Source organism: Lithobates pipiens, unplaced genomic scaffold, assembly GCF_037356315.1.
Source record: "Lithobates pipiens isolate NorthernLeopardFrog02 unplaced genomic scaffold, aLitPip1_a1.2 Scaffold_19, whole genome shotgun sequence".
NCBI classification, from domain to species: domain Eukaryota; kingdom Metazoa; phylum Chordata; class Amphibia; order Anura; family Ranidae; genus Lithobates; species Lithobates pipiens.
Genome location: NW_027507764.1, coordinates 56,194,972 through 56,208,408, shown reverse-complemented (window position 1 = coordinate 56,208,408; position 13,437 = coordinate 56,194,972). Strand labels below are relative to the sequence as shown.

Here is a 13,437-nt window from a genome sequence, read left to right as displayed (position 1 = left end):
TGAGTTTGAGAAAGCGGTGTGACATCCATACTGATATGTCATTCAGTAAGTTCGAGATCCGTGAGGAGATCGAGGGGGTGAGTTGAGGAGTGGAGAGATAGATCTGGGTGTCATCGGCATAGAGGTGGTATTGGAAGCCATGGGAGGTTATCAACTGGCCCAGGGAAGAGCTATACAGCGAGAATAGGAGGGGTCCAAGGACTGAGCCTTGGGGTACCCCAACAGAAATAGGAAAAGGATTAAAACACACTATTGTTAGTTGTTGGCCCTGCCCGTGTCCAGATTGACCTACAGCTATTACACACTGTTGCTAGTTATCGGCCCTGGCGCATTTCTGCTAATACTGATATACTGTATATGGGGTATATGTCTGTATGAGTTGAGATATAGTATGGACACATTTTCCGTAGGATCTGGCTGCCAGCACGATCCTACATAAAACCATATGCCTGTGTAGTGTACATGAGCCCTTAGAACAAGCATCAATTTTTTAGTGGAATTCTATGAACCCTTTTTTGAATTCCCTCCAGTCTTCATGCTTGGTAATGTGTTGTCTAATTGTTGCAATAACTCATAACACGGGTCTCACGGGACGATTATGTCATCAATCTATGCTGCCACTTTGATCGGAAGAAAATTATTTTCAGATGTTTTAAGGAAGAAATCTGTTTTCTTTCATCAGGTGTTCAACACATACTCCAACGAAGACTATGACCGGCGGAATGAGGAGGTGGACCCAGTAGCGGCTTCGGCAGAATATGAGCTGGAGAAGCGAGTGGAAAAACTGGATATATTCCCAGTGGATCTAGAAAAAGGTGTGCTTTTCATCCAGCTAAGTAAAATGTAAATGTGAACTCCAGGCAGGTATAACGATATCTTCTAATCCAGTTATGCCATCATTAAAAAAAAAAAAAAATATATAAAATTCTACAGCGAGCAGTAGTATCCAAATCTGTCTTGATATTAGCTTATAATCCATCCCTTCACTGAAGTAATCAGAGGGGGAAGCAGAGGCAGCCAGTCAAACCCTCTGCACAGTGCTGTCTGTCTAACACTGTGGACAGTTCCCCATGATTAATCTCAGAGGGGCGGAGTGAAACGCACTGAGGCGTGGAATGGTGGGAGCACAGGCTTAGACTGCCATTCATTCCAATACCAGTGGGTCTGCATTGATGTGCTGCTTTGTGGGATCCATCCAGGGCCGTCCCTACCATGGCTCCCAGTGGGTCCATTGGACCCAGGGAGCACTTTTAGAAGGACAGCAAGTTGAACCATGACTCTCTTCTCTCTTCCTCTTCTATTTACCCCGCAAATTGACGACCAAAATTTTTTTTCCAGCAGTTTTGTGTGTCATGGTGACAACTGCCCCTCGGGCCTATACTACCCTAGCCTGTCCATATACTACCCTAGCCTGCCCCTATACTACCCTAGCCCATCCTTATCAGTGGCGGCCCATCCATTAGGGGCGCAGGGGCGCCGCCCCACCTATTCCATGCGCCCCGCGCCCACCCAGTAGCACTGGGCCCTGAGCCCACCTGGTGGTGTGACAATAACAAATGTATATTCGCTATTGTCTTCCTGACTCTCCTCCCGACCAATCAGGAAGCTGGTCCTGAGACCCGTTTGGCCAGGGAGTCTCAGGATACACTTCCTGTTCGGCCAGGAGGAGGAGCTCCGTCTCTTCCCTCGTCAAGCTCATCCCGTTTGCTGCCCCTTCCCCCCCCCCCAAATATTGAGCACCAGCCACCACTGACCCTTATACTACCCTAGCCCACCCCTATATTACATTAGCCTGTCTATATACTACCCTAGCCTGTCCATATACTACCCTAGCCTGCCCTTATACTACTCTAGCCCACCCCTATACTACATTAGCCTGTCTATATACTACCCTAGCCTGTCCATACACTACCCTAGCCTGTCTATATACTACCTACACTGTCCATATACTACCCTAGCCTGTCGATATACTATCTCTATATACTAAACTAGCCTGCCATTTTACTGTCTTAGCCTGTCCATATATAACCATAGCCTGTCTATATACTACCCTAGCCTGTCCATATACTACTACTGCCTTTTGGTGGGCGTCATTCTTTTAGGAGGGGGGGATGGGGGAGCAGTATTTCATCCTTGGACTCAGGCAGCACAATGTATTGGGCCAGCCCTGGATCCATCCTTTGCTTAAAATGTTTTCAGGATAGTAGACACTGCTTAGCCTCTTGCTGAACATCCCACATACATTTACTGCTGGGTGGTGGCTCCTGTGCGCACAATCATATACAGGTAGGTGATTCTGCACGTCTGGGTTTGGGGCGCATGAGCGCTGCCACCGACTCTCTCCTGCTGTGGAATGCACACAGCGGGAGCCACTCAACCAATCCTTTGAGGTACAGGCAGAACAGCGATCTGTCTATGTAAACAAGGCAGATCGCTGTTCTGTGACAAGGGAAGGCTGTGATCTTGTGTTTCTGCTAAGCAGGAACATGGATTTCTCTCTGTCTTCGCACAATACAACCACCTCCCCCTCAGTTAGAAAGTACTCCCTAGGCTAGGAACACATTTAACCCTTTTGATTGCCCCTGATGTTAACCCCTTCCCAGCCAGTGTCATTAGTACAGTGACAGTGCATTTTTTTAGCACTGATCACTGTATTAGTGTCACTGGTTCCAAAAAAGGGCCAAAAGTGTCAGTTAGTGTCCGATTTATCCACCGCAATCTCGCAAGTCGCTGATCGCTGCCATTACTAGTAATAAATAAATAAAAATGATTCTCCGGGCTCTCCCCTGCCATCGGCGAACCGCAGAAGGATCCATCGGCCCCAACTTCTGACCATAAAGATTTCCAGCAGACCAAATGGACCCAGAGTCTCTAAGATTGCTTGAGGCCAGACGCGATGTTATGACGTTACACCCGGCCTCTGCATTCGAAAAAAAGTGAGTGGAATTCCCCTCTCTTTTTTTTTTTTATTTCAGGCTTCCCAGCCTACAGGTGAGATGTGGGGACATATTGACCTTATATCTCACTGTAAAGAGGACCTGTCATGCCTATTCCTATTACAAGGGATATTTAGATTCCTTTTAATAGGAATAAAAGTAATAAAAAAAATGTAAAAAGATAGTGTCAAAATACAAAAATAAAAGTAAAATTAACAATAAAAATAAAAATTGAAAGCGTCCCTGTCCCCGCGTCCTCACTCGCAGAAGCGAGCGCATACATAAGTCGCACCCAAATACATAAACGCCATTCAAACCACCCATGGGAGGTATTGCTGCGAACGTTAGAGTGAAAACAATAATTCGAACCCTAGACTTCCTCTGTAACTCAAAACATGCAACCTGTAAAAAAAAATTATTGTCGCCTATGGGGATTTTTAAGTACCAAAGTTTGATGCAATTCCACGAGCATGCACAATTTTGAAGAGTGACATGTTAGGTATCTATTTACTCGACGTAAACATCCTTTTTCACATTATACAAAAAAAATTAACTAACTTTACTGTTTTTTTTTTTTTTTTGTTAATGCATGAAACAAAAAAGCGTTTGAAATGTCAGAATTGGCCTGGGTGAAGAGGAGTTAAGCACACACACACCCATAGTGCACTGCTATTTTTCAAGAGGAATTCCAGACAAAGGGCACATTTTTCAGTATACTGCTTGGCATTTCTAAATGTTCCCTATAACATAGCAACTCTTCACTTGTTTTCACAAGAAATACTTTTTTGAATTTATTTTCATGTTACTTTAATTTTTATTACATTTTTAAACTGTGCATCTAAAAAAAGAAGAAAAAAAAAGCAAGCCCAAATAGCTTTCCCTTTTTTAAAGTTATTGTTGAAGGTTATGTTTAGTTCAGAGTCCTCCTTTAATAAAGATTCTGCAAGCTTTATCTGGCTGTTAGTGACAGCGGTTAGAGAACACAAGGGGCAGGTGTGGGCCGCTCAGCGTATAATGGACAGCCGGATCCTGCAGTCAGGCCTGTATGACCTTGAGCTGCCTTCCATGTATCTGCCTGGCCGGAGGTGCCATTGCATCGATCATACGCTCCGTAGAGTAAAGGATTTGCTGGTCTAGTGTTCTTCCCTACAGCTCCGTCATCGCTGCTCTGTGTATAATTATAATGGCGTTTTATTACAAGCTGTGTATAAAGCCTGACACTGACCTCTGCTGGCCAGTTAGATATGTGTACACTATATGGCCAAACATACTGTATGTGAGCAACCCTCCAAATGATTGACTTTGGGGGTTGCCGGTGAAGGGTACTGGTAATGCTGCAACAGGGGTCCCCAAACTTTCTCAACAAGGGGCCAGTTTACTGTCCTTCAGATATTATAGGGGCCGGAATGTGGCCAGTGGGAGTAGAAAATGTCCTGGGGTCAGTGAGAGTAAACAATGCTAACTCTTTAGTGGGAGGAACTGTGCTCCATCATTGGTTTCAATAGGAGAAATTATGCCCAAATATTGATGTTAGTAGGAGGAATGGTGCACCATAATTGCTGTCAGTGGGAGGAATAGTGCCCCATCATTGTCATCAGTGAGAGGAATATTGCCCCATTATTGGCATCAGTGGGAGAAATAGTGCCCCATCATTGGTGTCAGTGGGAGGAATAGTGTCCTATTGTTGGTGTCAGTGAGAGGACTACTGCCCCATAATTGCTGTCAGTGGGAGGAATGGTGCCCCATTGTTGGTGTTGGTAGGAGGAATAGTGCCCCATAATTGCTGTCAGTGGGAGGAATAGTGTCCTATTGATGGCGTCAGTGGGAGGAATGGTGTCCTATTGTTGGTGTCAGTGGGAAGAATAGTGTCCTATTGTTGGTGTCAGTGGGAGGAATAGTGTCCTATTGTTGGTGTCAGTGAGAGGAATAGTGCCCCATAATTGCTGTCAGTGGGAGGAATGGTGCCCCATTGTTGCTGTCAGTGGGAGGAATGGTGCCCCATTGTTGCTGTCAGTGGGAGGAATAGTGCCTTATCATTGCTGTCAGTGGGAGGAATAGTGCCCTATTGATGGTGTCAGTGGGAGAGGAATAGTGTCCCATCGTTGGAGTCAGTGGGAGGAATAGTGCCCTATTGTTGGTGTAAACGGGAGGAATAGTGCCCCATCATTGGCATCAGTGAGAAGAATAGTGCCCCATTATTGGCAGCAGTTGGAGGAATAGTACCCCATCATTGGTGTCAGTGGAAGGAGTAGTGCCCTATTGTTGGCGTCAGTGGGAGGGATAGTGCCTCATCATTGGCGTCACTGAGAGAAATAGTGCCCTATTGTTGGTATAAGCAGAAGGAATAGTGCCCCATCACTGGCATCATTAGGAGGAATAGTGCTTCATCATTGGTATCGGTGAGAGGAATAGTGCCCCATCATTGGCATTAGCGGGAGGAATAGTTAGTGCCAAATCATTGGCATCAGTGAGAGGAATAGTGCCCTATCATTGGTGTCAGTGGGTGGAAGGGTTCCCATGATTGGTATCAGTACGTGGAATAATCTTCCATTGTTTATGTCAGTGACAAGAATTATGCCACCATTGTCGGTGTCAGTAGCTGGAATAGTGCCCCAAGGGCTAGATAAAGGCAAGCAAAGGCTTGCATCTGACCCCAAGCCGTAGTTTGGAAACCAGTATGCTACAACATACAAAAGACATATTAGAGAGTTGCGCATTTCCAATCTCGTGGCAACAGGCCCTTTTCTGTTCCAGCCGGACTAGGACCCTGTTCACAAAACCAACTCTGTAAAGACATGGTTTGATCATTATTGTGTGGAGCAACTTGAATGGTCTACAGAGCTCTGACCTCAACTCTACTGAACAGCTTTGAGATTCATTGTTACACTAATTGAAAGCCAGGTCTTCTTGTCTAGCCTTACAAATGTGAGGTAAAAATAAGAATAATCACAGTCACACTCCAACATCTTGAGGAAAGTGGGGGCCAACTGCATATGAATGTCCATTGTTTTGGATTGTGATGGCAAGCAAGTTCCTAAGAGCCGGTTCACACAGGGGCGATCTGGGATCCGACTTCAAGTCGCCCCAAGTCGTGCGGTTGAGAAAACCAATGGAAGTGAATGAGAGCCGTCTAAATGTACACTACTGAAGTCGCTCCGACTTCAGAAAAGGTTCTTGTACGACTTCAATCCGACTTCTAGGCGACTTGTACCCATTGATTTCAATGGTAGTTGCCTCCAAGTCGGATCCCCCGTCTTAACTGAAGCAACTTTCTAGGAAGTAAAAATAGTTTTCTAGGCAAACCACTCCCTCCCACAGAGCTGATTATTATGTGATTGGCCACTGGCAAAGTCCCCTGTCCTGGAGGCAACTTCAAGTTGCCTTGTAAGTTGCCTCAAGTCGTGCTGTGATTCATACTCAAGTCGTGTCCAAGTTGCCTCCCAAAGTCTCGCTGGAAGTCGTGTTGCCCCTGTGTGAATGGACTCTAAAGGTGTGATGGTCAGGTGTCCACAATCCTTTAGCCCAGGGGTCTCCAAACATTCTAAACAAAGGGCCAGTTTAATGTCCTTCAGACTTAAGGGGGGCCAGACTGTGGCCAGTGGGAGTAGAGAAGGTCTTGATGTCAGTAAAAATAAACAATGCCCTATCTTTGGTGCCAATGAGAGGAATAGCACCCCTTTGTTGGTGTCATTGGGATTAATTCTGTCCCTTTATTGGTATCAGTGGATGAAAATAGTGCCCAGGGGGCTGGATAAAAGCAAGCAAAGGGCTGCATCTGGCCCCAGGCTGCAGTTTAGAGACCAATGCTTTAGCCATATAGTGTATAATGGGTATGTAAGTATAATTCAGTGTACTTCCCTGGGCCGGATCCAGCATTTCTGATGTGCGGGTGCAGTAAAAAATGGATGCAAGGGGAGTAAAACAGTATATTGGAGTTTGTACAGTGGTCAGCAGGGCAGAGAATATTGTCAGTAGCTTGTAGGGCAGAGTACAAAGGCCATTAGTTTGTAGGGCAGTGTACAGGGGGTCAGTAGAGCAGGGGACATGGGTCAGCAAGTCAGAGGATAGGAAGTTAGCAGGAAAGTGTATAGGGGGTCTGTAGGGCAGAGGGTAGGGGTCAGAAGGGCAGAGGACAGGGGTCAACAGAGCAGATGACAGGGGTCAGCAGGATGAAGAATGGGTTTGTTGTGATATAGTATAAGGAGTTATTGGATTACAGAACATTCCACCAGGTACTTGTATATATAAAATACTTTATATAAAAATATAAAATTGCACTCACAACGCCCGAAAGGGTTATCAGGGCAGAAGGCATGGTAATTTCCATGGGCGTTCCTTTATTCTCTGTTGAGCTATTTTTTTTTTTTCAAAAAACTCTGTTGAGCTTTTATGTAAAACATGGTGGACTTATACTGCGTAGATCTCACTGAAATATATAGGGAGGTCCTCACTGAAGAGTAGGCCAGAACTCTGACTTCAGAGTATGAAGTTGATAGTTAATATCATACTTTCCTTTTAATGATTTTGACAAAATCTAGGCATGTTTTTTTTTTTTTTTTTTTTTTTTTTTAGGAGTATTTTCCTTTAAATGTTTTTCAGTTACATACACTATATTACCAAAAGTATTGGGACACCTACCTTTACACGCACATGAACTTTAATGGCATCCCAGTCTTAGTCCGTTGGGTTCTATATTGAGTTGGCCCACCCTTTGCAGCTATAACAGCTTCAACTCTTCTGAGAAGGCCATCCACAAGATTTAGGAGTGTGTCTATGGGAATGTTTGACCATTCTTCCAGAAGCGCATTTGTAAGGTCAGGCACTAATGTGGACGTGAAGGCCTGGCTCGCAGTCTCCGCTCTAACGCATTCCAAAGGTTTTCTGTCGGGTTGAGGTCGGGACTCTGTGCAGGCCAGTCAAGTTCCTCCATCCCAAACTCGCTCATCCATTATTCTGTTCAGTACGTAAAAATTGTTTTACTTGCCCTGGAAATTTTGGTGTGCTGCCGGTTTTCTGAAGTTTGGTACTATATTAGCCATGGATTCCAGCTGAAATGTGAAAACATCGGCAATGTCTAACTAAATACATTTTGCACTGCAAGCGTTTGGGAATATTGAGTTCTCTTCATAAGGCATGGTGTCATACAAATAACTGAACAATTACATACTTATATATGAGCATGTATAATGAACATCAGAGAACACAAGTTAAAACAACTCTGTTCGTGAAATCAGTCTTTACAAATTAGGGACTTCCTGCAAAGAACACATAGAATACTCAGCTCTCCTGCTGCCCGCACTTCAGATCTCTGTTTTAATGAATAGAAATCGCCAGCTAAAGAATCTGCAGAATCCAACACTTACGGGACTGTAGATTTTCCGCTTTCCCACCTGACGCTATGGTTCCTCCCAGTGGTCCTTTGTCACTGCGGGATATAGTAGTAATGAGGGGTCCGTAGATCAAACCATTGAGCATGGAGGGGAACCAGGAATGCAACACTTCCAGAATGTCGGGTTCTGTGGGCTCTCCAGCTGGCAGTATCTCTTCATTACTGCAGAGATCTGCAATGAGGACAGCAGGAGATGTGAGTATTCAATGTCCTCTTTGAAGAGGGGGCCTTTATTTTGAATATGGATTTTAATGAAAGTTTCTTCAATTAGACCAGGGGTCTCCAAATGTTCTAAGCAAAGGGTCAGTTTACTGTCCTTCAGGTTTCAGGGGGGCTGGGCTGTAGCCAGTGGCCCTGGCATCAGTTGGCAGAAACATTGCCATGGAATGGAAGAAAGCCCCATTGTTGGTATTAATGGAAAGAATAGTGTCATCGATGGTGTCAGTAAGGGGAATGGTGTCCCATCATTGGTGTCAGTTGGTAGAATAGTGCCCCATTATTGGTGTCAATTGGTAGAATAGTGCCCCATAATTGGTGTCAGCTAGCTGCAGTGGGGGCTGGTGCTCACAATCTTTGGGGGGGGGCGCAAAAAAAAAAAAACATCAATGGCAGCCTCACTGTGCCATCAATTGCAACCACTGTGGCCATCATATGCAGCATCTGTGCCCATCTTATGCAGCCATTGTTTCCATCATATGCAAACTCTGTGGCCACCATATGCAGCTTCTGTGCCCATCATATACAGCCTCTGTAACCATCATATGCAGCTTCTGTGCCCATCATATGCAGCTTCTGTGCCCATCATATGCAGCCTCTGTGCCCACCATATACAGCTTCTCTGCCCATCATATGCAGATTCTTTGCCCATCATATGCAGCCTCTGTGCCCATCATATGCAGCTTCTGTGCCCATCATATGCAGCTTCTGTGCCCATCATATGCAGCCTCTGGGCCCACCATATGCAGCTTCTGTGCCCATCATATGCAGCTTCTGTGCCCATCATATGCAGCCTCTGTGCCCATCATATGCAGCTTCTGTGCCCATCATATGCAGCTTCTGTGCCCATCATATGCAGCCTCTGGGCCCACCATATGCAGCTTCTGTGCCCATCATATGCAGCTTCTGTGCCCATCATATGCAGCCTCTGTGCCCACCATATGCAGCTTCTCTGCCCATCATATGCAGCTTCTGTGCCCATTGGATGCAGCTTCTGTGCCCATTGGATGCAGCTTCTGTGCCCATCATATACAGCCTCTGTGACCATCATATGCAGCTTCTGTGCCCACCATATGCAGCCTCTGTGCCCATCATATGCAGCTTCTGTGCCCATCATATGCAGCCTCTGTGCCCACCATATACAGCTTCTCTGCCCATCATATGCAGATTCTGTGCCCATCATATGCAGCCTCTGTGCCCATCATATGCAGCCTCTGTGCCCATCATATGCAGCATCTATGCCCATCATATGCAGCCTCTGTGCCCACCATTTGCAGCTTCTGTGCCCATCATATGCAGCCTCTGTGCCCACCATATGCAGCTTCTCTGCCCATCATATGCAGATTCTGTGCCCATCATATGCAGCTTCTGTGCCCATCATTTGCAGCTTCTGTGCCTAGCATATGCAACCTCTGTGCCCATCATATGTAGCCTCTGTGCCCATCATATGCAGCTTTTGTGCCCACCATATGCAGCTTCTCTGCCCATCATATGCAGATTCTGTGCCCATCATATGCAGCCTCTGTGCCCATCATATGCAGCTTCTGTGCCCATCATATGCAGCCTCTGTGTCCATCATATGCAGCTTCTGTGCCCATCAAATACAGCCTCTGTGCCCATCAAATGCAGCTTCTGTGCCCATGACATGCAGCCTCTGTGCCCATAATATGCAGCTTCTGTGCCCATCATATGCAGCTTCTGTACCCATCATATGCAGCCTCTATGCCCATAATATACAGCTTCTGTGCCCACTATATGCAGCTTCTGTGCCCATAATATGCAGCCACTGTGACCCCTCTCTCCCCCACCATCAGACCGGCACTTACCCCATCCAGGTGAGGGGGGCGAGCTGTGGGACGGGCAGGCAACGGGTCCTGTATTCTCCATGGTTCCCGTGCTTCTCCTCCTCCTTTCCGCTAGGTGTCCAATAGGGGTGTCTATGCCTTCAGCCAATTGGGTGACAGGTATTAGACCTGCGCTCTCTGATTGGCTGAGAGGTGATTTAGTGTTAGCAAAGCAAATATTCATTTGCTTTGCTAGCACACCTGGGTGGGCTCGTAGCGCAATGCTCTGCACCACAAGTCCACCTTTTTTGAAGACTATTAGAGCTTATGGGCCAAAAAAAATGCTTTAAAAAAAATTTTGGTCTGTTTTTTATTTGTTTAGCAAAAAATAAAAATCACAGAGGTGATCAAATACCACAGAAAGAAAGCTCTATTTGTGGGAACAAAATGATAAAAATTTCATTTGGGTACAGTGTAGCATGACCGCGCAATTGTCATTCAAAGTATGACAGCGCTGAAAGCTGAAAATTGGTCTGGGCAGGAAGGTGTATAAGTGCCCAGTATTGAAGTGGTTAAGGACCGGTGAAGTGCTATATTTAATCTTCTTTTGTTTTTCTGGTTTAGAATTGCTTTACATTTTACCTATTTAATAATGTGTAGCCCTAAACTAGGTTTGTTCCCTTTGTCTCCAGGACAGAAGTGACCATGAGCAGATTCTCTGCAGTGAATATTCAGTGGAGGAGCTCAGCGGTGTAGCAATGATGAATATTTCTTTAATAGCCTCAATTCCAGAGAACAAGCTGCAGAAAGTGATCTTTAATAAGGAACATCAGTCTGTAGTCTAGTTGTCTGCAGAGGCCCAACATGTACCAGACAAGGCTGTGACTTCACATACACAACTATCTGCTGTTGTTTATTAAATAATCTTCCTAAATCTCAAATATTAATTGTTCACTAGAATAACATTTCCCAATTTATGTTTCTTAGTTTTTAACCTCTTAAATGGGGGGTTTCACACAGTTGCTACTTGTGATACACCACATTACTTTAAATCATATTTATATTTTTTTATGTTTTGAATGAAAACTGCCTGGTTTTGGGTGAATTTTAAAACTTTCATCCCTTTCCTGCCCAGGTCAATTTTCAGCTTTCAGCGCTATCACATTTTGAATGACAATTGTGCGGTCATGCTACATTGTACTGCTATTAAAGTTTTATCATTTGTTTTTAGACAGATCAAGCTTTCTTTTGGTGGTATTTAATCTCCACTGAGCTTTTTATTTTTTGCTAAACAAAAAAATAACAAAAAAATTGTATATAAATTAATTTCTGTTATAAAATTTTGCAAATTAGTAATTTTTTTCCTCCTCTTATGTGCACTGATGAGGCTGCGCTGATGGGCACTGATAGGTTGCTCCATAGGCGTGTGCACAGGATGTGCCAGTTGTGCCCGGGCACACCCTAGTCACCCCATGCACATTAGCATTATCGCTCTGTGTAGCAGAAGGGTAATGGGAAAGATCTCCCCTTTACCGGTTCTGCCATAAGAGAAGGGTTTACATACTTCTCTTCCATTGTGGCGGCAAGGAGATCAATGTGCTGGGGTCCTATATATGTAGACACACACATACATGTGTGTTTGAGCTTTAGGGTGCACACCCTAATGCAATAGGCTGTGCACACCTATGGGTTGCACTGATAGACACTGGCGATGCTGCACTGATGGTGACTGATAGGCAGCACTGATGGGCACTGATAGGCAACGCTGATGGGCCTGATGATCACCGCCCTGATTATCTATGTAAATGTCCCTTGTCACACTTGCCGGTTACCGGCTCTCCTCTTCTCACGCAGTGACAGTGTGTGAGAAAAGGATTGCCAATAACCAGCAAGTTTGTTTATCTGTGATTAGACACAGCTGATCACATGGTAAAGGACCGCTGTGATTGGCCCTTTACCCTGAACTGTGATTAGCTGTGTCCAAAGGACACAGCAATCACAGAGCACGCCGGAGCACTCCCCAGGGGGCACACGGGGATGTGGATCTGGGAGAATGTCCATGGACACCCTCCCAGAATGAGATAGCCGCGATGTATCCATCTTTCGGTTATAGCATGGGCATGACGTGATTAAAGTGTATCTAAATCCAAGAACAAAAATGTAATAAATTTGCAGCTCACCAGTCCTTAGATGTAGTGGCTGCATTAGTTTCTTTTTTCAAGCTAAGTTCAAGTACAGAAAAATACTTGTTGATTCTGCCTATGTAATCCAGATGAGGAAGGGAGGGGGTGTTTGTAGGTCAAAAGAGGAGAGCAGTCAAGGGTGACAATGCTTTTCCTCTATAGATGCATTAGGGTGAACATTGTCATCATAGAAGCATGATCACCAGGTGGAAAGCATAAATTACCAGTCTTTAGATATGATGGCTGCATTTGTTTCCTTTTTTAAAACTTTTTTTGCGTTGATACATGTCCCCTGGGGCAGGACACGGGTCCCCAAACCCTTTTTATGGCAATAACTTGCATATAAGCCTTTCAAATGAGCACTTTTGATTTTTCACGTTCGTATCCCATAGACTTTAACAGTGTTCGCACAATTTTTTTTCGCATGCGAACCGAATCAGGGGTTGTTCGGCTCATTCCCTAATACAAATCTAAATCAAAAACAAAATAGTAAAACAGGGGTTGGAGGGTACTGAATACGGTATCAAATAAAGTTGCAAATATATAACATGTTAAAGTGGATGTAAACCCGATTCATGAAATTTGAGCTGGGTACATATATCTGCAGTGTTTTCTTATCTCTCTTCAAAGCACTACGTCCTGTAGCTGTCTCCTGCTCCGTTCTTCTGTTATCAACCTGCTAACTCCTGACAAGTTCTCTGTCACATATGATAAAAGCAGCCGGAGTTTTGTGTTGGGGAGGATGCTAAAAAATAGATTAGCAAAGCGGTGAACTATTCAACCCTCAGCTCTGAAAGTCTCTACCTATGAGGTGAGGGGGTGTGTGCCTTTCCTCCAATCAGCTGCCTTGGCTGTATGCCCAGGCTTCACTGCAGTGTTGAACAGGAAAAGAAAATCTCCTAACAGGATTTGCACTTTCTAAACAGTAT

At 44.9% G+C, this 13,437-nt stretch overlaps 1 protein-coding gene across 7 annotated transcripts in view; it reads left to right on the top strand.

Annotated features, from left to right (window-relative positions):
* The window catches only part of PPP1R9A (protein phosphatase 1 regulatory subunit 9A), a 368,034-nt gene that overhangs the window by 160,454 nt on the left and 194,143 nt on the right, over positions 1-13,437 (top strand). For all 7 annotated transcript variants that reach the window (XM_077490762.1, XM_077490767.1, XM_077490765.1 and 4 more), the window contains exon 3: positions 683-815. In XM_077490762.1, coding sequence (XP_077346888.1) covers positions 683-815 — 133 coding nt within the window. The remainder of the gene's footprint in view (positions 1-682; positions 816-13,437) is intronic.